Here is a 27,175-nt window from a genome sequence, read left to right as displayed (position 1 = left end):
GGAACACAGAGCTCCATTTCAAAACGCCTTCAGAGCTAGGGATGAAACACGATCTGTAGATCTGAAGAGCACTGCTGCTCTGAGTGGCTAACTCCATAGCTAGAATCAGTCTGAACACAAGAAGGTAACTTCCAGCCCTGGGGCTACTTACCTCAGTCACCATAGTTAGTCCCAGAAGATAGCTAAGGAAACATACTATAGCGATGAAGATTTCCCGTCGGTAACCCTTCCTTAGGAAGGATGGGTGCAGATCAACTAATGACGTGATCTGTCCTTCAACTTCAACAAACTGAAGGGGAAAAACAACAACAAAGCAATGTAACTTGAGGATTACCTGCCACGCATTTTACCTGGGCTCATACTCCACAGCAACACCCAAACTGTGCTCTGGGGCTAAAGGCTGCTCTGAGTGACCGAGGCAGCACCCATTCCTTTGCAACCCACAGGCTGATGCCTTCACTTTTCAGATCAGAACAAGCTTTCAGAGTCGCCTTTCATTCCCTAGCAGCCTTACAAACTACCAAAGGGGCTTTGGAGGTGTGGGCCACAGGATAAAGGAAGTTAATTTGATGACAGGAAGACACTAATGCAGCTTTTATGTTGTGGCTGTTAGAGATGAATACACAATGTACTCGAGAAGAGAGGCAGAGAGAAAACACTCGAAAAGACCTAAGCTAGGAGAGTACCTCCCAGGTTTTTTTGGTGCACCAGAAAACCTCACAGGTTCTAGTTAGGTTAATTCCACAGGTGGATGTGATTCTGCTCTTAGGTTTGCTAGTGAAAATCCAGGCAAGGGAAAGCAGAGCTTGAAATAGCAGCACTTGACTGAAGTTGTCCTCTGAACCGGTGAAGCAGAGTACCTCTGACTAAGGTTCCAAGGTACTTCTGCAGCAATAATGAAGCTGTTCAAACAGTCACCATATAAAGATTTGGTAAACTATTTGCATGTGTAAAGAAAAATAAAGAAATAAGAAGTCCAGGTCTTTTCCAACCTTCTTGATTAGGAGGAAGTTCTTCACAGAGAGAGTGATTTCCCATTGGAATGGGCTGCCCAGGGAGGTGGTGGAGGCACCCTCCCTGGAGGTGTTCAAGAAAAGACTGGATGAGGCACTTGGTGCCATGGTCTGGTTGACTGGATAGGGCTGGGGGATAGGTTGGACTGGATGATCTTGGAGGTCTCTTCCAACCTGGTTGATTCTATGAGCTAAAAATCTTCCTTCATCTAGCTTCATGATGACTGTCTCTGTACTTACATACTACTGGAAAACTACACCTCAGATGAATTTAAATGCAAGTGGATTTGATGAAAAGTTTAAAGCTAATTGAAACCCAGATGCATTTCACCCGTGGAGCTAAGTGACCACCCAACCTCCAAACAAAGGTGAAGAATGGAGCATGCAACTCATATGCACCTTCAGTCTGGCAAGGTACAAAAGCACCAAGGTCACCGAAGCCATGAGGATATCATGGAGAACCAAGGCTGCCCCTACAGAAGTGATCTTCACTTTAAGTGGCTACCTCATAATATAATTAGTGAACTGTGATTGGGAGTCTCTGAAGAGCATTTCAAGTGAAGTTGTTTCTTCCTACCCAGTAGCAACACTGCCCAGAAGTGCCCTGGAATAAGTCTACCCTCTCCAACCAGAGGACAAAACTTCAGTTTGGAAACACAACCTGCCCTGCAAAGGTTCCATCACACAGTATCACAGTATCACCAAGGTTGGAAGAGACCTCATAGATCATCCAGTCCAACCCCTCACCACAGAGCTCAAGGCTAGACCATGGCACCAAGTGCCACATCCAATCCTGCCTTGAACAGCCCCAGGGACGGCGACTCCACCACCTCCCCGGGCAGCCCATTCCAGTGTCCAATGACTCTCTCAGGGAAGAACTTTCTCCTCACCTCCAGCCTAAATTTCCCCTGGTGCAGCCTGAGGCTGTGTCCTCTTGTTCTGGTGCTGGCCACCTGAGAGAAGAGAGCAACCTCCTCCTGGCCACAACCACCCCTCAGGTAGTTGTAGACAGCAATAAGGTCACCCCTGAGCCTCCTCTTCTCCAGGCTAACCAATCCCAGCTCCCTCAGCCTCTCCTCATAGGGCTGTGCTCAAGGTCTCTCCCCAGCCTCATTGCCCTTCTCTGGACACGCTCAAGCATCTCAATGTCCCTCCTAAACTGGGGGGCCCAGAACTGAACACAGTACTCAAGGTGTGGTCTAACCAGTGCAGAGTACAGGGGCAGAATGACCTCCCTGCTTCTGCTGGCCACACCATTCCTGATGCAGGCCAGGATGCCACTGGCTCTCTTGGCCACCTGGGCACACTGCTGGCTCATGTTCAGGCGGGTATCAATCAGCACCCCCAGATCCCTTTTGTTGCCATTTCTCTTCTTCCTTTGACTTCTGCAAAACTGTTTGTTGGGTCATTTTTTTGTTAAGCATGCAGCCCTTTTCTATGAGCTGATTTGATCTTAAACTGCTCCAGCATTCCAGAAACCTGCTTGACTGCACTCCAAAAAAACACAAACCCAAACCAACAAAACCCACCCAAAAAAAAAAAACCCAACTCAAAACACCCAGAGGGGTGGAGTAGAGAAAATAGGTGCTCCAGTTAGTTTTAATCACTTTACACAGTGAGCTTTATAAAACTACTAGACAGCTTCCAATTTGCATAAGCATAGGATTGTTGAACCACGACATCAGGCACTTGCACGTTTGCTTTGGAACAATTGGAAGTTGCTCATTGGAGTTCAAAAATTAAGCCAAACAGAACAATTTAGGGGAAATGGAATATCAAGAAAAATAAGTAAGAGATTAAGTACACAACAACTGGGTAAAAAAAACCCACATTCACAGATGTCTCATCGTATGAAGCTGTATTTAGCCTAAGCAAACACTTCGCCCTCACCAGTTGGATTTTCCTGGTCTTAGTGATTCCCATTTGAGTGCAGAAGCTTGCTTGTTGCCCTGAAAACTTTGGCAGTGTTGAATGTGTAGTTACTGCATAATCCCTGCTCACCCATGTTTCCTTGTAAGTTGGCTATCTAGAAATGATTTACAGGTTCCTTCAAGGTATTTAGATCAACGTTCCTACAAGCAACCACTGGGAAGAATAACCTAACATCTTGGACTGAACTTCAGTTTTTTTTCCTGCTCACTAATTAATAGCAGTGTGTGCTATATAATTAGTACAGCTGGAACCCGAGAGGCTTTCTGGCCCCTTTGGAGGTATTGAATGTGCCTTGGCGACGTGAAAGTCTGCTGGATTCCACATTGCTCAGCAGCTCCGAGCCCACAGCCACCTAAAAAGGCTTTGTGCTCTGCCTGCCCACGAAGCCATCCTGGCTATGCTGTACAAAACAGTTTGTGCTTTTCATGCCTCATGATGGCTTCACTTTTCTTTTCTGGCACTTGGTAGCTATCAAAGCCTGTATAGAATCATAGAATCAACCAGGTTGGAAGAGACCTCCAAGATCATCCAGTCCAACCTAGCACCCAGCCCCATCCACTCAACTAGACCATGGCACTTAGTGCCTCAACCAGGCTTGTCTTGAACACCTTCAGGGACAGGGACTTCACCACCTCCCTGGGCAGCCCATTGTAATGCCAATCACTCTCTCTGGCAAGAACTTCTCCCTAACATCCAGCCTATACTTCACCTGGCACAACTTGAGACTGTGTCCCCTTGTTCTGTTGTTGATTGCCTGGCAGAAGAGACCAACTCCCACCTGGCTACAACCTATCTAGTAGATAGGAGCTCTTACAAAGTGTGTTAATGACAGTGCACACACATTGCAGGTGATCACAGTGGCACAAAGGACTCTTGTGGAACAGACTGCTGTAGTCTTTAATGGTTTAATGTGGTAAAGCTCTTTACCAGAGTGGGAAAATATTGCACTGTGACCAAAATGGTGGCACCTTCCAGACAGACTGAGATTGACACTTAGGTTAGGGAGCACTGCTTAGTCTTGTGGCCTTCATTAACTCCTAATGACAAAGACTTACGGAGCAACATCATAGTATGAATCCGCAGTCACAGAGTCATCAAATGCAGCCCCTCTGCTAAAAAGCAACACAGCTGAATTCCTCTAAAGCCCCTCTGCTAAAAAGCAACACAGCTGAATTCCTCTAAAGCCCCTCTGCTAAAAAGCAACACAGCTGAATTCCTCTAAAGCCCCTCTGCTAAAAAGCAACACAGCTGAATTCCTCTAAAGCCCCTGTGCTAAAAAGCAACACAGCTGAATGCCTCTAAAGCAGCATCAGAGGCATTCTCTTCTTAACCCAGGATGGTCAGAGCAGTTTTTCTTTGCAAGCAGCACAGATGTGATAAGCCACACACCTCTTCCCCATCGTACTGACCTGGCTATCCAGTCCAAGCAACAGAAGCATAATAAAAAAAAGGATTGCCCAAAAGGTGGGCAGTGGCATCATGGACACAGCTTTTGGGTAGGCAATGAAGGCCAGGCCTGGACCTAAAGAAAGAGAAAATAGGGAAGGGGGAAGGGAAGGGAAGAGAAACAGTAAATACCAGCTCTTTGGTCAAGGTAGCCCCACTCAAATGCAGGAATGCCTGGTTCCGTTCAGATAAATCCAAACGCGGCTGGAAATACCAGGAGTGAAATAGTTTGGCTCTTTTATCTGAAATCGAAGCACGCATGACTACAGCAGAAACTACAGGCAAACCCCTGAGGCCATTGCTAACAGATCACCAGCTTTAACATCTGTCTCCAACATGCCAATAATGGAGGTGGTCCTACGCCAGCCCTGCGTGGACACAGGGCAGTACTGGGGGCCAGGGGGAGAAGGGATGGCCCAGGGGAATGGCAGAATCCCACTGCTAGCCCACAAGGTCACAATGGAGATGGTGGTGATGAAACTCTTTTGCATGCAAGGAAAGGGACTCTGCCCCAAACACTCCCTGGGATCTTTGCTAATGCAACCACTGCTTCCCTCTGTATGCAATCTCCAAACCCGGCAAGGCTTTTCTAGAGTGGGGTTTGCACTCCAGAAGTCTGCTCCTTGGCCTCTGCAAACTCTCACTGCTGCACTGAACTGATAAGGCTACTCCTAGTTATATCAGCTATGATCTCTGGAAACAAAACAAGCCTCCTGCTGTCAGGAATTGCTGGTGGGTAAAAATCACTCTGTGTAAAATTGCTTCTCCATGGTGTCACATCACCTGCCCCTATCCAACCAGCCTACACAGACCTGCCACGCTGATGCTGAATAGGACCCACATTAGCCTCAATTGCAGAGCAGATTGCAGCAGAGTGGGAGCACCAGGAGGGCTTAGGATGAAGTGCCTGGCTTCTCTGCTCTGGAAAGCAAACTCTGGCGTGTGAGTGCTCATCACTAGGCTGGGTCTTATCTATGCTGTGGAGCAGATGGCATCTCACTCATACCCACACCCCGAGCATACACGCAGTGCTCTTGCTTGTTGATCTCCAAAGGCACTCTCACCTGAAGCCAGGTGCTAGCAGCTATTGCTTTTGTTGAGAGAGAAAGAGCCCTCTCCAAGTGGGAGACAGGAACACTGGCAATCCAGCCCGCACGGCAGGCTCTCACAGTGGGCAAGGGAATTTGGTGGCATTAACAAAAATAACTCCTGAGGGCATATTTAAGTTCAGCTTCAAAGCAGGAATGCCTGCCTTGTCTGGTTGGGTGCTTTTAAGGAGCCTTGAAAACTGGCGTGGTGCAGGATGGGGAAGCAGATTCAAGTCATTTTCAAGGGGGAAAAATGAATTGTTGAAAACTGCTGTGGTGAAGGGCACAGAAATCTTATCTTTGACCTGCACAGAAAAAAATAACCCCTCTAATGCTGCTCTTCCTACCTCCCACTTTTCCTTTCCAACAAGAAAACATGGGGGGAAAAAAAGAAGCAAGAAAAAAAATTGGTTTTAAAAAACTACTTTTTTTCAAGCTAAAGAAAATTTTAAGTCACTGAAAATACCTAAACAGAAATAAATACAAATTAGGCAAGAGCTGAGGAACTAATTTTATTTAAAATGAAGCACAACTAAGATTTTTATATGACAAAAGGTACCCCAAAAAAAAAAATACTGTTGAAGGTCTCAAATCTAGGGAGAGCTTCCCCTAGCCTAGTTCAGTGGATACAACAAACTCTCCCTGAGGTAGAACTGCTCTCAGATGGCATTTGCAGCTGAGCTGTGCAACTGATGAGACAGATGTAAACCTGCTCTCCTCACAGCTCGATACAATCCTGCATGCTTTGGCCAGTGAAACTGTCCCTGCATGATGCTACTGATTAAGTGCCCTAAGCCCTGTGCTGCTATTGATTTGCCTTTGAAGCAAAGCATGGAAAAACAAAAAGTTCACGTGAAAGACAAATTTCTTGGCATATTTTAGATAGATCACCTGAAAGTGGTGATTAATTGGAACCTGTGTGGCTCTGATGGGTGTTTTGCCATTGCCACAATCCCACGCTAGTGGCTGGTGAAGTGTTGTGGCATGGCTGGAGAGCAAGGGAACAAGCAGGCATTAGGGACACCGAGGCACTGTGATCAGGTGCACAGGTGGTAAAGTCTTTCTTCCAGCCACACAGATGAGACAGGTCTCATTATGGCTTTGCTGAGCCTCTGTGGCTTTCCTCTCTGCCTTTGAAACTATTTCTGAGAAAAATCAAGTGCTATTTGTTAAAAAAATATGCTTTTACTGGGAAGTTAGGGTTTGGGTTTATTTTTTCCTACTTCAACTGTTGTGTGACTTTATGAAAGCCAGGGGAGGCCAGCAGCAGTGTCCAGTGCTTTAAGCAGGAGCCACTTCTCACTGGCAAGTGTGTTCTGGGCACCTTGCACCAAAGCTGAATTTGGCACAGGGAAAAAATATGCCCATGAGGTTCTGCTGTCAGAAAATGTGTTGATGTTCCTCTGGCAGGGAAGGAAACAAGGAAACAAAAGGTGTCATGCTTAAAGCAGGAGGGATTTCATTCACTGAGCAAAGATGCAGGGGGAACAAAAGGTCTTGGCCCATGGACAATATCCTCTCCCCAACACTATGGCCAAGGGGCAGCACCTCTGTTCACTTTTTTCCTGACCAAGAGGAGTGGTTTTGACCCTGCATCACAAGAAACCTAAAAAAAAGGCAAGGACAGAAAAAAAGAGTCTCAAGCACCTGCTGAATGACTGCACTGAAAAGTCAGCAGAGGAGCAGCAGTGGCAGCGAGAGCTTCCCCCATAGCCATGCATGGGGCCTGAGACACTCATCCCAGAGACCTAAACGGTCTCCAGAGGCTCTGCTGAGAAAGACAACAAAGAAACTCATGGGAAGTGTATTTTTTGGCAGTGTTTACTGTCACATAAAAATTTCCCTTAGGATTTAGCTGGTGATGATGGGCAACCCATGGAGAAGCGAGATGGTTGCAGTCTCTGGCCACTAGCAACTAGGGTTAAATTCAAAGGAAGGAGAAAACTTAACAACAAAATAGACAAGGAGCTGAAAGCCAAGTCTGGAAGCTAATCAGTGCCCTCATTCCTGGCCTTAGAAAATCCTTCCTTTAGAAAAATGAGTTTTGAGATACCAATGAAAAATGCTATGTAAAACCAAACTCAGTTCATGTGTCTCTAAACACCACTTGACCTACTATTACTATATATATATATACACTAAAAATGACAAGAACCAGGAATAGAACTTCCTGTTTATCAGAGATCCAATAATAAAAAATAGAACAAATATTGACCAGAGAAGAACCTAATGTGGAAATACCTAAAAATGCTACTCTTGGAACTGATTCATCTACATAGGAATAAAAAGAAAGGGGGAGAGGGGGAGGCTATTTATGATAGTTTGTAGGATTCTTCCTTTGCTTCCTGTTTCCAAACTAATCAACTTCTGATCAAAACAAGCATTATGGCCAAGACCATTAACTACTGCTTGCACTTGTGAGAGGTACACCAACTGCAGTCAGCCAAGAAGCCAAGGGTGCCACCAATGTCATTAGTTTTTCATTAGCCCTTGTGAAGTGAGGTGTTCTTTCTTAAAGACCTAACTGCCAGAGCCATGTGAGCAGAAGATGTCCTAACTTTTTCTCTTTAATATAACGATTGCAGGGGAAAGCTTTCTAATACTACATAGGTGAATGAAAATTACTCAGGAAAAAAAGAAGAGTCAGAAAGAAATGCCCAAACTGCACTCAGGTGACACTGCTGCTGTTTTGAGTCTGATTAGCTTTAAGCCTTGTGGCTGTCAAGACCTGACTCGCTGTTTCTGGATGTTCTCTCCTATCTAATCTCTCTCTTGTATGCTAAAAGACATGGTTATAACCTGCCCTCATGGACAAAACATGCACAGAGGAAAAAAAATGTCATCTTCTTTGTCTGAGATACGTTCATGTGCTCTGAGGATTTCACCTTTGTAAGCTGCAAGTGCATAGCTGAATGCTAATAATCCTTCTGAAATAAGGGAGGGATCTCACTGTGCATCCGGTTCCCAAATGGACTTCCCACAGTTCGGCCAGCCTCACACTGATGCTAGGGAGGACAAAGGCAGGATTGCAACAGCTGGAGTTCCTGTGGATGAAATGGTCCACAGAACCCAGGAGAAGGAGTTCTCCAACTTTTCTTGTCTTTCAGTGAGATTTAGGAATACATTTGGAATGTCCCTCCGAAAGATCGAGGTGCTACTCCCACTGCAGGGCTCAGCTGTGAGCCAGCAAAGCTAAGCTATGGCAAATGCATTAACAATGGCTATTTGCATTGGAATCAACCTAAAGGTAGTCTGAAAAGAAGGACAGAACAAAATCTCGACTCAATAGCATCCTGAACCCTAGGTCATGGTGTGGTTATCTTAACTCTAATCTCAACTCAAATGGATTAGCACACTCTAGGAACTGTATTCACTGCCCTGTTAATCAAGACAGAGTAAACAATACAACCCCAGCTGACCCTGGCTGCTCTAGAGGAAAGCCCAAATCAACAATGTGCTTGTTTGGTTTTCTGGAGATTATGGGACATCTTGTTCTGTTTGTATTGCTTAGGTGTTAGCTGCTCGAGTCTGCAGAACTTTGCTCACACGCTAGGCGGCAGTGCCCACCACCACTGCCACCAATACCATCGTACCTGACTCTGCCACATCAGCAATGTTCACCCCTTGCTCTTGTGCCATGAAGCCCAGGACGGAAAAAATTGCGAAGCCAGACACAAAACTGGTACCACTGTTCAGGCATCCCAGCAGCAAACAGTCCCTAAGTCACACATATGTCATGGAGCAAGTTAATTAAAAAAAAATTAACCCATTGTCCCTACTTTATTTACATCATTTAGCTAAAACACTAAACCCCCTTGGATGGAAACTTGCCTATAGCAGTTGTATTTGTACTTGTTGTAGCTCCCCAGGGAAGTCATTGCTCCTAAGCAGATTGCATATGAGAAGAAGATTTGTGTCCCTGCATCTATCCAGACCTAAAGGAAAAGACAGACAGGCTGTTATTACTGGTATCACTGCACTGCAGCACTCAAGGCAAACAAACTGTCTGAGCCATGCAAAATCAACATAGTAATTGCCTCCATTGAGGGTGATAGCTACAGGATCAGGGAGAGAGGGAATGAGAACATCACACTTGCAAGTTTGGCTTTTACAGGGAGAAGAAAATCGTTAGCATCAGAGCCCACAAGAACATCATCTCTACACCAGTTGCTGTGTTCCCTCCCCCGAGATACTCAGTATTTCTAGTTTCTGAGTCATCCTGATGATCCTTCCTGTTGGCACAACCAGAACTGCGTTTCAGCGCAATAGGAAATGCAGAAGTATCTGTAACACCGCTCATTTCTGTGGCAACTCCTTTCAGTTAGAATCAGCTGACAGCCACTAAACTGAGGATGTGAAAAGCTTGAGAATCAGTTTGTGAATTCACTTTGTTTGTTTGTTTCTTTTAGCTTTCTGGTTGGATTTTTGTATCTGTTCAAATGCAAGATAAAAAGTCATAGGGGGGGGGGGGAAAAAACAAGCAAAATACAATGCGCTTTGTAAGATACGGATCTGATCTCGGTCTCATGATTCTTTCTCCTGATAGCATTGAAAAAAAAAAACCAACCCAAAACACATACAGAGTGAAATAACAGTGCACTGTCAACTTCTCACATAGTAAATATGTAGCAAGCTATCAAAAGGCATCCACTGAATCCCATCTGTTCAATTTTTTCTGCTAATGCGAGTCTGCTAACACCAGTAGGAAGCACCAAGGAGTCTGAGGAAGTGAGATTTAAGGCTGTCGACCATTACCTTCTCCCTCTCACCACTGCTTTCCAGCACCTCGCTGATTGGTGTCTCCTTGGAGATGATCCTTTTGCTAGACTGTGGGAGGAGGTCTGCCGAGCTGGCAGATTCATGTGAGCTACGTGAATCTTTTCTACGCTACTGGCTGATGCTGTGGGCTTAGGGCCACAGCAGATCATAGAAGGAACAGAATCCCATATAAGAAGATGAATTCAGAAATGTAACAGCTGCAGTGAAGTGTCTCTTGTATAACGAGGGCAAAACTAGAAAATGAACCAAATTTCCACGACGCTTCCTTCAACTGCATTTTTCCTGCTTCCGCTATTGAGCTACCATTGGAGTTTTACTTTAGCCAAGTGCTCATTGAAAGAAAGAGCCAAGGCAGATTTTATTCCCTCCCTGTGAACAGTTATTTTCAAAGATCCCTTGTTTTGGGTTTTTTTGGTTGCACTCCTTAGGTGATCACTCTTTGTTGAAACGATGCTGGTGTCCTTACGCGTCACATACTTGCGCTCTGCGAGCATCGACATGAACCTTTATCTAAACACAGCCTATACAGAAAGAAGAAGTCCAGCTCCACTAGCCAGGGCTGAGCAAATGGTTGTCTCTGTGCCTCAGAAAACATTTTTCTCCACCTTTGCATGGGTTTTCATTCTTCTGTCGTTTCATTTACTTCTTTCCCAGCCTGCTCCTATTGAGCAGCAGGGGCTAAGTGACACCAGTACTCACAGTTGCTGCTTGCTGTTCCATCTGTGAAGCTCAGGAGTCTCTCCTTTGAAACTAAGTGCTACCCTCATTATAAAATAACACAAATAAAGCATCTCCCTTACCTTACCAACAAGAAAGCTGAGATTGTATAACGGGATAGAGTCTACAGCCTCAGAGTCCTTAGACACAAAAAGAATACACACGCATACACACACATACATACAGGTGAAAAAGAAGCATCAACACATATAACAGTGACCTTCTCAAGCAGATCTCTGGAAAATATAACCCAGCATTAATGGTCATGCTATAATTGGACCTCTAAAGACTGTGGTAGGAAAAAAAACAAGCAATACTGTTGGCATTGCATCACCACCATCACCCTCCACCATCCCTCTTTGCTGCTCCCCCACTCCTGGTTCTGTACCTGTGGGTCAGCTAACCGTGAGATATCAGGATAAAGATAAAACTTGATGCCTTCTGCAGCTCCAGGCAGGGTCACACCACGGATGAGCAGAACAAGGAGCATGATGAATGGGAATGTGGCAGTGATGTACACTACCTGGCAATAAGAAGAAAGGAAACAAAAAGCAGGAAAAACAGTCAGGCTTAGCCTGGGACGGTCAATGGTACACCTCCAGAATCAAGAGGGATCTAATGGTGGGAAGTCAAAGCCTCCTCACACCTAAAAAGGACCTGAACTAAGTTTGGGTCTTTAATACTAGTTTTGTGTAATGGTCTTTGCCACTTTACTGGTTTAGGCCTGAAGGCAATGAAGGTTCATTAACCCCTCCGGAGTCCCTTAGGCAACAATTACATCACCGGGGTTGAGAACGTGCAGGATTTTATACAACTCATGAGTTTCATTAGAAATTCTGCCTTTGCCCTGTTTGTCCTTCTCACATGACAAGAGCACCTCTGCCAGGGAAGCTGATGAGGTTTCCTCACCGAGGGTGCCTGAAGCTTTACATCATCCTTTATTTGAACTTAAAAACTCCAAACCATTTTGCAAGCTCTGTTTCTAGCCCTGACCTTACTGTAGAGCCTCACTACTCTGGCAAGGGTGTTGGACTTTTAGGATCCTCAGAGGTCCCTTCCAACCCCTACCATTCTGTGTGGTACTGCTCCTACAGGCAATTTTGTGCAGCACTCCTTCCAGAGATGAAGATAATTTGGTCCATGCTCCTGTGTCTCCCTTCCCATCACCTTGAATGCATGAAGCCCTTCAGGTTGGCATCAGCCCCACCAGTGGTAATTTCCAGTCCCATAACTTCACTCTTACCCTTGCTGACTATTCAGCAACATCATTATTGGAAACTAAGGCTCTATTCATCCACTTTGAGAATACATCTTCATTATCTTTAACCTCTGTTCCACTCTTTGAATAACAGCCTGCTGCTTCTCTTCTTGTTATCTTCTCATTCACTTGATGAAAGAGCCCTTTGCTTTAATCTCCAGCATGAAGGTTAATTGAGCTTGTATTTGGACAGTTCTATCTTTAGACCCACACTTTTTGACCTCTAACATTTTGTTTTCTTTGCCTCTCAGTGTTTTCTCTCACTTTTTATATAACCACTGCACTACAGTCAAGAATTACTACTGTCCAAGAAAGGGTATTTTGGTTTCTTGTGGAGTCAGATGATTCCCCCAGGTAATTGCAGTTTGATGCCACCAGTTAAAATGTACTTTTTGATTCCCAGAATTTGTTTAACTGCAGCAAAGCTCCTAGGATGCACCACTTTTAAGTGTGTCCTCTGAGAATAACAAGATCTCAAAGACTCCATTGCCATAGTAAGTCACAAGAGTTGGACTGACCTCATCAAATGAAAGAAAATCTTTTCACCCCTATCCTTTTTAATTATCTCCTTGGTATTTTTTTTCCTGTGTGTTTTCCACATTAGCATAGCTTCAGTAGAAGGGCAAAAGGGGATTTCTGTGCTTTCTAAATTTTATATAAGCCAGGCTTATGAAAAAACAATTCTTTCTTAAAAAAATATAGATGCTTGACTGAGTAAATGACACTCAGAAAGCAGCCTCTGCATTACAGGTAATGATAGGCTCATAATGCTGGTAGAATATTTTTTTTGCAGATGACACCAAGCTAGGAGCAGGTGTGGATCTGTTGGAAGGTAGGAGAGCCCTGCAGAGGGACCTGGACGGGCTGGATGGGAGGGCAGAGGCCAATGGGATGAGATTTAACAAAGCCAAGTGCAGGGTTCTGCACTTTGGCCACAACAACCCCAAGCAGCACTGCCGGCTGGGGACAGAGTGGCTGGAGAGCAGCCAGGCAGAGAGGGACCTGGGGGTACTGGTGGATAGTAGGCTGAAGATGAGCCAGCAGCATGCCCAGGTGGCCAAGAGAGCCAGAGGCATCTTGGCCTGTATCAGGCCAGTAAGACAAGGGAGGTTGTTCTTCCCCTGTACTCAGCACTGGTCAGGCCACACCTTGAGTCCTGTGTCCAGTTCTGGGCTCCTCAATTCAAGAGAGATGCTGAGGTGCTGGAAGGTGTCCAGAGAAAGGCGACAAAACTGATGAAAGGCCTGGAGCACAGCCCTGTGAGGAGAGGCTGAGGGAGCTGGGGTTGTTTAGCCTGCAGAAGAGGAGGCTCAGGGCAGACCTCATTGCTATCTACAACTACCTAAAGGGAGGCAGTAGCCAGGTGGGGTTGGTGTCTTCTGCCAGGCAACCAGCAATAGAACAAGGGGACACAATCTCAAGTTGTGCCAGGGGAAGTATAGGCTGGATGTTAGGAGGAAGTTGTTGCTAGAGAGAGTGATTGGCATTGGAATGGGCTGCCCAGGGAGGTGGTGGAGTCGCCATCCCTGGAGGTGTTCAGGAAAAGCCTGGATGAGGCACTTAGTGCTATGGTCTAGTTGAATGGATAGGTCTGGGTGCTAGGTTGGACTGGATGCTCTTGGAGGTCTCTTCCAGCCTGGTTGATTCTATGATTCTTTAAGATCAGCAAATTATCCAGAGCATAAAAGCATCTATTACTTTCCCTCATGATCTCATGTTTATTTGCCCAATGCACTACTCCAAGATTCCAAAAAACTATGTCCTTTTTTTTCCCACCCCCCTCAAGCTCTCCAAAGAGCCATTAATAGGCTGGAAAGCAGGGAAGTGCTATAAACAACCATCTATTAAAGTAAACTAGACTTCTCAAATCATTTAAGCCCTTCATTAGAGTTTACAGTTTACTTTTGTTTGACCCCAAAGTTAATGGAGCCAGCCAGAGAGTTTCCATGGGTTTGGTTGGGCTTCGGCTCCACGCTCGCACGATCTCAAGCTGCTGTGCAGAGGAGGCAGCAAATCCCTACCTATCTTCACAGAATCACAGGATGTCAGGGGCTGGAAGGGACCTCAAAAGCTTATCCAGTCCAACCCCCTTGCAGAGCAGGATCACCTAGAGCAGATCACACAGGAATGCAATCAGGTGGGTTTTAAGTATCTCTAGAAAGGAAGACTCCACAACTCTCCCTGGGTTCCAGTCTTCTGTCACTCTCACAGGCAAAAAGTTCCTCCTCCAACATGAAACTTCCTATGCCTCAGCTTCCATCATTGCCCCTTGTGCTGGCACTGGGCATCACTGGACAGAGCCTACATCCATCCTCCTGGCACTCATCCTGTACATCTTTATAATGAATGAGGTCACCTCTCAGTCTCTTCTCTCCAAGCTGCAGAGTCCCAGCTTCCTCAGGCTCTCCTCATAAGAGAGATGTTCCATTCCCTTCATCACCTTTGTGGCTCTATGCTGGATTTTCTCAAGCAGTTCTATGTTCCTCTTTAACTGGGGGGCCCAGAACTGGATACAGTACTCCAGATGCAGCCTCACCAGAGCAGAGTAGAGGGGCAGGAGAACCTCTCTCAACCTACTAGCCACAGCTCTTCTAATACTCTCCATAATGACATTGGCCCTCCTGGCCAAAAGAGCACATTTCTGGCTCATGGTCAACCTCCCATTCACTAGGACCTCTAGAACCTTTACCCTTTCACTGTAGTAAGGAGGCAGGAGAACCTCTCTTGACCTACTAGCCACACTCCTTTATCTTCTTGTCTTAGAAATAAGACTACTTGCTGGATTTCCAGAAAACACACAGCTTCAGATAACTGATTTTTACAGACCTGTTTTCACCTACTACTTTACAGGGGCTTGTAATATTGTACCACAGGGAGCTTGGAAATATCTCTCAGCACCACCACAACCTGTCCTGAGCAGCCACCAGGCTGCAGGAGGTTGACTGCCTCTACTATAAAATTTACACAATCACCTCCTCAGGTCACATCAATCAGAGCGAACATTTTCCCCAGTGTGTGCATTAGGGGAGTTGGAAGTTGTTGTTCGAGGCAAAGCTGGCAGGAATCCAGGGTAAGGCACCAGCATGACTTTAATGAGGCTCCATGATAAAAATCACAGAAAGCGAGACAGAAATGACAGTAAAGTAAGTAGCTTAGTCAACAGTGGAACTAATGAGGTCTGGTTTCCTATGGAGTTTGGTCTCCTGGTTGATTCTGCAGTGTGTAACAAAGTTAAAACCGCTGAAAGATGCTTTTGCTGTAGTGGAGGCATTTGCAATTGCTTGCTCCAACTGACACCTCCAGGGTCTGGGAAAAGATGGACTCACATTGTATCCTTTTCCTCAGGTAGGGCACTACTGAGGTTTCTTTCTTTCACTTAGCTGACAAAAAAAATGTGGGGAATTGCAATCTTGAAATGTCTCTGCCTCTCTGAAATGCTGCCTCAAGCAACAGGTTTGAGAGATAAGAACCACACATATGCAATGGCCTCAAAAGCCTTTTCTCTTGAAAATAGGTTTAGAAAGCATTATTGCTTGCAAGGGGCAATAATATTATGCTTCATAGAATCATAGAATCAACCAGGTTGGAAGAGACCTCCAAGAGCATCCGGTCCAACCTAGCACCCAGCCCTAGCCAGTCAACTAGACCCCATGGTGCCTCATCCAGGCTTTGCTTCAACACCTCCAGGGACAGTGACTCCACCACCTCCCTGGGCAGCCCATTCCAATGCAAATTACACTCTCTGTGAAGAACTTCCTCCTAACATCCAGCCTAGACCTCCCCTGGCACAACTTGAGACTGTGTCCCCTTGTTCTATTGCTGGTTTCCTGGCAGAAGAGCCGAACCCCACCTGGCTACAACCTCCCTTCAGGTAGTTGTAGATAGCAATGAGGTCTGCCCTGAGCCTCCTCTTCTCCAGGCTAAACAAGCCCAGCTCCCTCAGCCTCTCCTCATAGGGTTTGTGTTCCAGGCCTTTCATGTTAAGTGATTGGTCAAAAAATGCTGTGCTTTGTTTCTGTTTAAGAAAGATGCTGAGATGCTTGAATGTGGCCAGTGAAGGGCACCAAGGCTGGTGAGGGGACTGGAACACAGCCGTACAAGAAGCGGCTGAGGGAGCTGGGGGTGTTCAGCCTGGAGAAGAGAAGGCTCAGGAGAGACCTTATTGCTCTCTACAACTACCTGAAAGGAGGTTGTAGCCAGGTCGTAGTGGGGATTGGCCTCTTCTCCCAGCTACCCAGTGACAGAACAAGAGGACACAGCCTCAAACTGCACCAGGGCAGGTTAGGCTGGGTGTTAGGAAGAAGTTCTACATGGAAAGAGTTAGTGACCACTGGAATTGGCTGCCTGGAGAAGGTGATGGAGTCATCATCTCTGGAGGTGTTTAAGAGGAGGCTGGTTGAGACACTTAGTGCCATGGTTTAGTTAATTACAAGGGTTAGGTGACAGGTTGGACTCAATGATCTTAGAGGTCCAACCTGGTTAATTCTGTGATTCTGTGACTGTGATTCTTGCACCAGAGTAAGATGAGGTTCAGGAATTACTTGGCTGTTATCCTTTAGAGAAAAAGATGATTCTGAAGAGCACACGATGAGACTAAAACCACAAACTATCCAAGATGTCTGTTAAGGAGAGTGCTTCTAAATGAGTACCTAAATTTAGTCTCCTGTGTCTACAAAGAGCTCCTCTCTAAGTGAGTGGCATTTCAAAAATGTCAGTTTCCACTGACTTAAAACATCCCTACCACAACTATGTTAACATTCACTCCACTGCACTGAGAATGAACTTGGCCAGTATGAGAACATGGATAGGGAGTGCAGATACATCTCAGGTCTAAGACATTCCATGCTCATGATACGCATCAGTGGGATGCTCATCCAGAGAGAGGCAAAGTGGTACTCAAACCACGCTTGTACCTGCTTCTTGATGACATTCCAGTAACAGCTACTTGATTCACAGGAATTTCAGACACTGGTCATTACTCTGAGTTGAATCTGAATCCCTTTTTCATGCACTGCAAAAAGACTTCTTTTTTTTTCCTCTCCATAAAGCAGGGAATAACACTAAGAACAGCATTATTAACCTTTGCTAGCTGCAGTGGTTATAAAAAGGGTAAAAGAGCACTTACTTTCCCAGTGGATTTGACTCCTTTCCAAATGCAGAAGAAACATATCACCCAGACAAGGAGAAGACACAGTGCTAGATCCCACTTGATAATACCAATATCTTCAATCCCTGAGGACAAGCTCAGTACATTGCGCCTAAATATTTGAAAGAGAACAAAACAAGAGGGAGACACAGGAGCTTAGTTGATGCAGAATCTGGTTGTGATGGCTGAGACTACACAAGAGCATGCAAGGGAGCAGATGCATGGGCAGATCCCTGCCCTTTGAATGCTGCTTGCTAAGTCACCGCAGTAGCTGCTTGCTTCTGTAAGCAAAGCTGAGCCGTGCAGCCTTACACCTTCCCTAGGTCCGTGGTACTCTTTTGTTTAACACATTCCATAGCATTTCATTTTCACCTGTGTTTAGCAGCTTGTGACCAACCTGGCATGAGATAAGAAAGCATGCTCAAGACACTGCAGCTTTCACATTTGCTCCTTGAAGATGCCAGCCCAGCTCGTCCCTGTGTTGCCACAACCCCCAGAGCTCTGAAGTTGTACAGCAGCACTGTGCATGTCATCTCCACTGTGGACACTTGCAGCTGCCCCTCATCCACACGTTTCTCCTCCTTTAGCAAGACTTCCACAAGAAGGAAGGGGAAAAAGCAACACAAAGACCCATCCTACCACATGGCTTTTTAGAGTGAAGGCTGGAGCACTACTTGACCTCCCCCATGGGCCTCCACAAACAAATAGTGCCCTCATGTGCCCTATCTGCCCTCAGCAGCACCACCACCAACCAACCACCACCACCACCACTGCCTTGTTGAGCTGACTACAGAAACTTGGTAAACTTTATTCTGTCACTCAATAAATAAAAAGACATTTTTGAGCTGAGTCTTTATGGAGCAGCCTCTGACCACCAAAATACACTGTCCCCGAGGGGGGAAAATTCATTAAGGCTTCTCTCCTTTGGCAATTGCTATGGGTCACCATGCAACACTGATTTAAAACCAGCTTTTTGATTTAATGCAACAGACACTGCCCTCATACACTGTAATATTTCATTTGTCAAATATATATGAAGGATCAAACTGTGCCTTACTGTTCACTTAGCTAAAACTCTGCAGGTGAACCCTCTAAACTCCTGGGAGTTTCTGCAAGATGGTTTTAAGTCGAGAGATGGTTGGTGCCAAAAACAGAAATGTTTTTGCCCCAGGACTAGGGAAATAAAACTTGCTGCCTAACAAATGGCTTCATTAAATTTGATTTTCAGACAGCTATAAAGTCAGCCACTTTCAAGCTGTGGAGAGGCAAGACTGCAGTAGTGAGAGGTGCTGAACCAGGATCAGACCCAGGAGTGTGGAGTGCGTAGCTTTTGGTTGTGGATCCAGCACAAGACAAAGCACTGTGGTGTTTTTCCCCCTGAATTAATCTTCTTTCTCATGTTTTTTGTTTGTTTGTTTGCTATTACCATGGAAATAACAGCAAATGAAGTCACTGATGGAACCTTTGCAATTAGTTTTTGGAATAAACCCCTGGCATGACCAGTTTAATAGGACTCAAATCCTCACTCATCTGTTTTTGACTCTCTGTTTGCCAAATTCACTTGGATTACCTGGGTGAATGTGCCCTCACCCTGAAGGCTTTATCCTCTCTGAACGTGTGTGTATTTTGTTATGGCAAAGGACTAATGGCACCAGACAGGGTAAGTCTGCCCTAATCAGCACAGCTATTCAATAGTTATGAGAAACCCCTCAGTAATGAATGTTTGGCATAAAGTTGCAGTCCTGCTTCACCTGAGCCTAAAGAAATCAGGGGGAAACCTGCTGTGCATGAACAAAAGAAGAAAATACATTTATAAGATGGCTAAATTCATCTGCAACCTTCTGAGGCTTTCAAAAAAAGAATAAATGGAAATTTTCCAAACTAAGGAGTAGCTCATAGTAAAAAGCAACCTATAGAGCTAGCTCTCAGGAAGCTGTGAATAATGAACTGCAAATGCTTTTTGGAACTGAGAGCTTTAGTATGCATTCAGCTAAGAGAAAAAAGTCTTTTTATTAGGGAGCTAAAACAGAGTGCTCATCTTACCTAGAGTTTGCCCCAGAAACCCTCACAAGCTTTATTGGATGGCACCTCAGTAAGTTACTGAAAGTTAGATATGCTGCTTTTCTATGGGGAGTCAAGCAAGCACACCAAGGGATGTGCTGGCTTGGTCTGTCTTGAGTTCTCTTATCTCACCTACGTATGGAACCTGTCTCATGACATCATAGAATCATAGAATCAACCAGGGTGGAAGAGACCTCCAAGAGCATCCAATCCAACCTAGCACCCAACCCTAGCCGATCAAATAGACCACAGCACTAAGTGCCTCAACCAGGCTTGTCTTGAATACCTCCATGGACGGTGACTCCACCACCTCCCTGGGCAGCCCATTTCAATGCCAAACACTCTCTCTGCCCACAACTTCCTCCTAACATCCAGCCTAGACCTCCCCCAGCACAACTTGAGACTGTGTCCCCTTGTTCTATTGCTGGTTGCCTGGCAGAAGAGACCAACCCCCACCTGGCTACAGCCTCCCTTCAGGTAGTTGCAGACAGCAAAGAGGTCACCCCTGAGCCTCCTCTTCTGCAGGCTGCACACCCCCAGCTCCCTCAGCCTCTCCTCATAGGCTTTGTGTTCCAGGCCTTTCACCAGCTTAGTCACCCTTCTCTGGACAAATGGAGGTGTTTAAGAAACCAAGTAGATCTGGCACTTTGGGACATGGTCTAGTGGTCATGGATGTATTGGGTAGAACATTGGATCTGACGACCTCAACATTCTTCTCCAACCTTGATAATTCCATGAAATCTAACCCAAAATACTTTTCCAGCAAAGGCACTCGACCTGTATCTCTGATATCCTGAAAATTCAAGTTCAGGAAGAAGCATGAGCCAGGCTATGCTACTGGCTCTCCAATTTTGTTACACAACCCATCGCTGCTCAGATTCAGCCAAGACACTCACTCACTTCATGCCATTTATGTATGAAGTTGTGGCTAGTTCTGATTTACAGCCTCGATGCTGTCATTAGCTGTCACTCACAGATAATCAATGGGACAACAGGCTGGGACTGAGTTGGTTGTAAACATCAGGCCTTGAACCCCGTTCATATACTAGTAAGTTTTAGTGGTGTGCAATATGGAAATGTAACAGGAGCCATTACTGGTTCTAGAAGGTAAACAAAAATAAAATGAGTGGAGTTATGCAATCCTTAAAGGATATTCCAGCTCATCAATCAAGGCAATGCAGACAGGACCTTTCCTACCAGGAAAGATGAAGCATCCTTTTACACTGGATGGACACCGTCCCTGGAGGTGTTCAGGAGAAGGCTGGATGAGGCATTCAGTGCCATGGTCTAGATGACTGGATAGGACTGAGTGCTAGGTTGGATTGGATGAGCTTGTGTTCAGCTCTGGGCCCCCCAGTTTAGGAGGGACATTGAGATGCTTGAGCGTGTCCAGAGAAGGGCGACGAGGCTGGGGAGAGGTCTTGAGCACAGCCCTACGAGGAGAGGCTGAGGGAGCTGGGATTGGTTAGCCTGGAGAAGAGGAGGCTCAGGGGTGACCTTATTGCTGTCTACAAGTACCTGAGGGGTGGTTGTGGCCAGGAGGAGGTTGCTCTCTTCTCTCAGGTGGCCAGCACCAGAACAAGAGGACACAGCCTCAGGCTGCGCCAGGGGAAATTTAGGCTGGAGGTGAGGAGAAAGTTCTTCCCTGAGAGAGTCATTGGACACTGGAATGGGCTGCCCGGGGAGGTGGTGGAGTCGCCGTCCCTGGGGCAGTTCAAGGCAGGACTGGACGTGGCACTTGGTGCCATGGTCTAGCCTCGAGCTCTGTGGTAAAGGGTTGGACTTGATGATCTATGAGGTCTCTTCCAACCTTGGTGATACTGTGATCTTGGAGGTCTCTTCCAACCTGGCTGTTTCCATGAATAACTAACATTAAAGGACTTGTACCAGAAGGCTATTAGAAGGACAACGAGAAGCACTTTTTCAAGCTCTCAATTTTTCCCCCAAAGGCAGAGACAGCTGCCCTAGATTTTGTTTAGTTTTTGTGTTGCTCCCTCTGGGATTACATGCCAAGAGCATGTGATGGCCTTTCTTGGGATTTTCATGAATCAAGCCTGCTGATTACTAAATATTTATAAACACTCAGCCAGCCCCAAACAATCAGAGGTTTTGTTCAACCTTAATTACCCCACAACACTTACCCCTTATGTACTACTATGTGTTTAAACCTCTAAAGTTTTGGACTTTACAATCGTCAGAAATAAGACCTGAAGCATGTGATACCAAGAGGTAAGTCTCCTGATGCAAAGCCAGATTTGCTTAACCCCCTTTTATTGCTGCTCGAGCAAGCATGTGATTTGCACAGAACATTAATCCAAATGAACTGAAATGACAGGCTGTACTCCACATCCAGCCAGGCTGAGGAGGACACGTGTCATCCACCACTCAAGGGTTAAAACATCAATGTGGCCAATTATATCCCAGCAGCATTAGTTTTACAAAGCAGGACTGATGAGGACAATCCATAAATGTCCCACAATAAAAATGGCATTGGGTTTCAGAAACCAAATACTCCCAAACCCCTGGGTTAAATCAGAATTAATCATGCCACAAAGCAGATGGATGTCTTCAGTTGAAGACTATTTATTGGCCTGTCCTTAGGATGTGGGAAGCTGGCTGGCTGGCAGATGGCATTGCCTATGATGGCAAAGTACCTGAAAGTTCTTCAAGTGATTTTTAATTTCAGCAGTGTAAAGACCAGCAGCAGGGCTGGGGAAATCCCAAGGATACTAAGTGGTTGCACCACGTGAAGGCTACGCTACTTTAATTTCAACACTGCTGCATGATCTCTGTCCTTACTTTAAGATGCCAATGGTTGTTTATGCAGTCAGAACAGCTATTTTTAATACTTCTCTAAGTGCCATGGGTCCCAAAGGCAGCTTGGTCTGTTAAGGGCAGTTTTGCTCATAATGCAACTGTAGACAGTATGTCTGTCTTAGCAGGATTACAGAGCCAAACCCCTCCCAAGCATGACTCCAGGGAAGAGTTTAGTTCACAACGTTTGAAACTGTTGAGGGCAAAAGTTAAAGTGGCAGCAAAATGCAAGGAAAGCCACCTCCATGAGCAACCTTAGCTCTGGCTACGCTATGGGAACAGTGAAATCAAGATGGGTTTGTCCTCCAGCCCCAGGCACCTCCTGCTCTAGGGTAGGGTGTCCCTGCCCATGGCAGGGGGGTTGGAACTAGATGATCCTTGTGGTGCCTTCCAACCCTGACTGATTCTATGATTCTCTTCTATGATTCTATGACCTCCGACCTGACTACATCTGTTAGGCTGCATCTACAGGATTTGGTTCAGCTTGGAGAGGAGTTTTGAGGACAGAGACTTGGTTTCTTTTAGAGGAAATTTATCTCTCCATCTCCAAAGTGCTCCCGTGGGGGCATTGTTCCCCCAGCCCACGGACAGGCACCACATACCTTCTGTGCTGTTACCCATGGAAATCTCTGGTTTCCACAGAGATCCTGCAGCCTCCACTCTTTCTTTTACAACTCCTTTTCCAACTCCCAGGCCTATTTCCATCTCCAGAGAGACAAACTTGGCCCATAAATCTGTTCAATGGAAGGATGGAAACTTCTGGAACTTTCTGGGAGAGTATCTGCCACTCAACACGGAAACACAGCTCTCATGGCAGGCTAAGAAGGACTGCTCCTACAACCTGCACCCTGTCTCTCCCAATGGTCACCAGTGCCTTTTGACAAACTGCTCATCCAAGATCCAATTGCTCTTTCTATTTTGGCTCTCCTGTTAAAATTTCTAGCACAGTTCATAAGATGATTTTCTGTTTCTGCAACCCAAGGCATGCCAAATATCGTCAGCAGGAACATAATTCCTTCTGGGTATTGGCTGACACTTCTTTTTAAAAATAGAGAAGTAGGTACAAGTTGATCAGGGACCAAATTGGACTTTAAACACACTGAAAAAGCCAAGCTGAGTCAGAAATGATTTCTCCTTCTGACTGGCTGATTGAGCAAGAGAAGAAAAACAACCAAAAAAAAAAAAAAAAGAGAGAGAAAATAAAAAGTCTTCCTAAGCTATTTGTAGATCCTTTGGGTTTGAGTTTTGACACCTATATAAACACACAGAGGTTTGAGGTCATGCCTGTTTAGAAATCAGGTTATGCAATACAATTTAAAGCCTGAAAAATAAGAGAGAACTGGGAATAAGAAGCTGAGGTCTGATGAAAACCAGGCACCTGGCAAAACAGAGTCTCCTCACAGTGCAGAGTAGAATGACATAACAAAGATGACCTGAGAAATCTAAAGTACAGGACAACATTTATCACCTCTGCTAGTTTTATTGGCGTGGTCAACACCTTGTTTTGTTGTTAGACTGATAGGAGATGTGTTATAGCTTCTCAAAGTGCACTGCAAATGCTAGGGAAGAGGGAAAGGCAATCACAATGAGGTGATTTATTGCTGCTTCCCTTGTAAATTCTTGCTACCAGGGCATCTGAGTTGACTTGTTTCTGTTCTCATGCTGGTTTTCAATCATCCCAGCCGAGAAGGAAACAAGTTTTCTCCCAAAGCAGAGATTACATTAGGTTTATAGAACTCCCTATGCACTCCAGCTGAACACAGTCACACATCTAATGCCTTCCTCTGCTGCACCCAGACTGAGCAGTCTGTCTTAGGGTGGATGAAACCCAGTAGCAAACACTGGTCAAACAACTGACAGCCAGAGGAATTTGCTTTTCTTATCTAACATTCCTCATGAGGCTTCCTTAAAACCTCAGGCTAGACCTCTGGCATCCCATCAAAGAGCCCCAAAGGCACCAAGAAGAGGGAGTACTTACTCCCAGAACTCTGTGACAGGAGAGGTGAAGTTAGTGGCATTCAGTGATATCCAGAGTGTTTTGTTCTTCCTGAGAGTGTCTTCCACGCAGGTCGGCGTGTTCCACTTCTGGTGGCAGTGTGCCCACGGCAGGACGCTCTGGAACGACTGGAACAGGTAGTAAAGTCCCCAGGCCAGGATCACGATGTAGTACACATTCAGAAGGGACACAATCACTATGGAAGCATAACCAATTCCTGGCAAGAGAAAAGAAATGTATGCAGACATGACAGCTGCTCCTTGCTAGGGTGCCTCGTTGTCTTGTGGAGCTGGTGCTCGTCCCACTGTGTCATGAACTTGTATCCTGTTCTACCACACTGCTGATGGGAACTCAGCTCAAATCAATCACACCCAAGCACAGACTTGCCACTGTCTCTGGCTAGCACTGGCAGTTGGGGCTGAGCCTTCGCCTACGGTTTGCTGACATTGGAGGGAAAGTCTGCAGGACACCTACCCGATTTAACACTAACACAGCTATTGCAACTTGTAGTAGCAGAAAGTCATCATGCTTTCCATATTTGGGAGCCAGATCATCTCACTTCACAGGTCCCTATGCAGGCAACATCATTCATGCCACACTGTCTCCTAAGAAGCTTCCTTGAAAGCAGCTCAGCTGGGCAGCCTCTCTACCGCCTCCTACTTTTCAACTGGCTCAGCTCAGTCTATATGCCAAGAAAAAGAAGATTCTCCTTGAATTAAAAAGGAAAAACCTAAACCTATCAATATGAAAGCTGCTGGTTTTGCCCCTCTTTCACTTGTGAAAAGGAAGAATGATACTTGGAGCTGTTATGGTTAATTAGATCAATGTTTAACTCTGCTATCAATATTTGATGATAAAAAATGTTCCTCGTTTGTTTTCTAAGACAGGGTCAGGGGCGGATAAGGGTGAGTCCTACACAACTGTGGGAGATGGTGGAATGCTGCTCCAGTGGAGGCTTTAATTAAATACCACCACAGTTCTCCTGAGGCTTGTATCTCAGCTGTAGCTTGGCAGTTTATCTCCACCAAGCAGATTCATGCTACATCTTAAGTTAGAAGCAGTCATTAGGTTCTTTTAATACAAAAGGAAAGGACTCTGACCAAGTCACCCTTCACTGAAAGTCTTCTAGCTCCAAGGAGCTCCCAATGTTTGCCATTTTGGAATAACAGAGGAGGGGGGGTGGGGAAAGAAAGAGTTTTCCCTTAAAAAATTAGAACTGCCTCTTACAACCTCTGAGGTTCCCTTTAATATCCCTCTGACAGCTACCCTAGTGCCTGGGATACCTGCCTCATGTTTTACAGCTTCAAATCTTATTGCAGCAGGAGTCTGCACCACCAGAGATTGTAAAGATGCCAGGTGAAAGCAAGCTAGAGCTATTTATTCTGTACAGCTGCACTTCATTCAGCTTGTCACATTATTAGAGCTACAGTTTCTCTTTATAGGTGCCTGGGACGTTGCTGTTTAAACAAGGAACATTCCTTCCTCCTCCTCAAAGAAAAAAAAAGGCTTCAGAAAAGTGGGAGGAGGAGGAAGAAAATGGAGCTAAAGCTGGACAATTACATCAACTTCATCAGCATTCTGAGGATCAGGTGAGAATGCAGGCAGTGGAGAAAGCCCTTCTTCTGCTGAGGGTGACATGAGGTGAGAGAGATGCCTGGAACAGCAATGTCGGCAGAGCTAGAGACACATGGGTGTGAACTGCCCACTCTTTCCAAATGGGATCTGAGGAGTGCTGCTCTGTTTAGTGCAACTGCTCCTCGTGACTCTGCCTGTGCTGTGTGGTTGCAAACAGCAACCTATACGCAAGATACACATCCTTGGCAATATTTCCAACCTGTGCTTCATTTTTCACTCCAGTCAACTCCCGAAGCGGCACTTGTGTAACTCCTGCAAGCAGTGAGCGATGCCTCATTTGCTGGCAGAGGCTCCTCAGTCGCATCAGACCAACATGCCTATTTGCCAGGACCTGCTCAGTCGTAATGACAGCCTTGCTCCCAAATCCTACCAAAGAATGCCATCCAGCTTTTGGCCGTATCAGTTACAGCGGGATGATGTCAATGATAAGCTTTCACGTGGCAGGGGCATTTTGGGTTCCAGAGCAGAATACGTGGAAGATGCTTTCACTGAGGCCACCTAACCTTCCAAAACAAAGTGTGCCAACTGCCTGTATAAGGCATAATATGAACTTCCTTTCTTGCTTATCAGCAGTTCAGACAGTTGGCGAGATGAGAGCATCAAAATCGATGCTTATGTTGTCCTTTAGACTCTCTGACTTCCACCTTTCTAGGAACTAATATCATTCCCTCAGCAGCTGAACTAAAGGAGATGAGGGATCTGGCATTGCTGCAAGTGGTTTACAGAGGCATCTTTAAACACAAGAAGACGTACTAACCAGTGAAGATAGGGCAGATCTTTTCCCAGCATGTAATTCCACCTTCAGAGGTATACTGTCCTAGCACCACCTCCAGGAAAAACACGGGAAGACCTCCCCCAAACAGGAAAATGAAATAAGGTATAAGAAATGCACCTGTTGAGAAAAGAGAAGAGTGTAAAATTGAGATTAAATGAGTGAACTTGTGCAAGATAGTCTAAAAAGTGGTAAGAGACATATGTAAACAAAGAAACACATTTGGCACTTTGGCATCAGTATATAATAGTTTCTATTCTGAGGTACTTTTGCTCATGGTGTCTGCAAGAGGAATGGGTGTACACACCAGGGCATTTTCTTACCTTTCTATAATGAAAATCTGCAATAACAATGGGGTTAGGCACACAACAGATTCACAGGGCTCAGAATGCTCTTATTCTGAAATCCACTGGCCTGAAACTCTATGGGACTGCATTAACAGCTATGTACCTGGACTACTGTATGCAGTTCTGGAGCCCCCAGCACGAGAAGGGCATGGAACTGTTAGAGCAAGTCCA

General features: G+C 45.6%; 1 protein-coding gene across 9 annotated transcripts in view; it reads right to left on the bottom strand.

Annotated features, from left to right (window-relative positions):
• Positions 1-27,175, bottom strand: part of SLC6A6 (solute carrier family 6 member 6) — a 277,866-nt gene that overhangs the window by 13,589 nt on the left and 237,102 nt on the right. For all 9 annotated transcript variants that reach the window (XM_064156876.1, XM_064156879.1, XM_064156882.1 and 6 more), the window contains 8 exons: positions 26,643-26,777; positions 24,233-24,467; positions 17,359-17,491; positions 11,364-11,498; positions 9,311-9,414; positions 9,073-9,197; positions 4,355-4,467; positions 152-289 (listed from right to left, as the gene is read on the bottom strand). In XM_064156876.1, coding sequence (XP_064012946.1) covers positions 152-289; positions 4,355-4,467; positions 9,073-9,197; positions 9,311-9,414; positions 11,364-11,498; positions 17,359-17,491; positions 24,233-24,467; positions 26,643-26,777 — 1,118 coding nt within the window. The remainder of the gene's footprint in view (positions 1-151; positions 290-4,354; positions 4,468-9,072; positions 9,198-9,310; positions 9,415-11,363; positions 11,499-17,358; positions 17,492-24,232; positions 24,468-26,642; positions 26,778-27,175) is intronic.

The sequence above is a fragment of the Pogoniulus pusillus genome, chromosome 16 (assembly GCF_015220805.1).
Source record: "Pogoniulus pusillus isolate bPogPus1 chromosome 16, bPogPus1.pri, whole genome shotgun sequence".
Lineage (NCBI taxonomy): Eukaryota > Metazoa > Chordata > Aves > Piciformes > Lybiidae > Pogoniulus > Pogoniulus pusillus.
The sequence above is the reverse complement of the archived record's forward strand: the minus strand, read 5'-3'. Positions and strand labels throughout refer to the sequence as shown.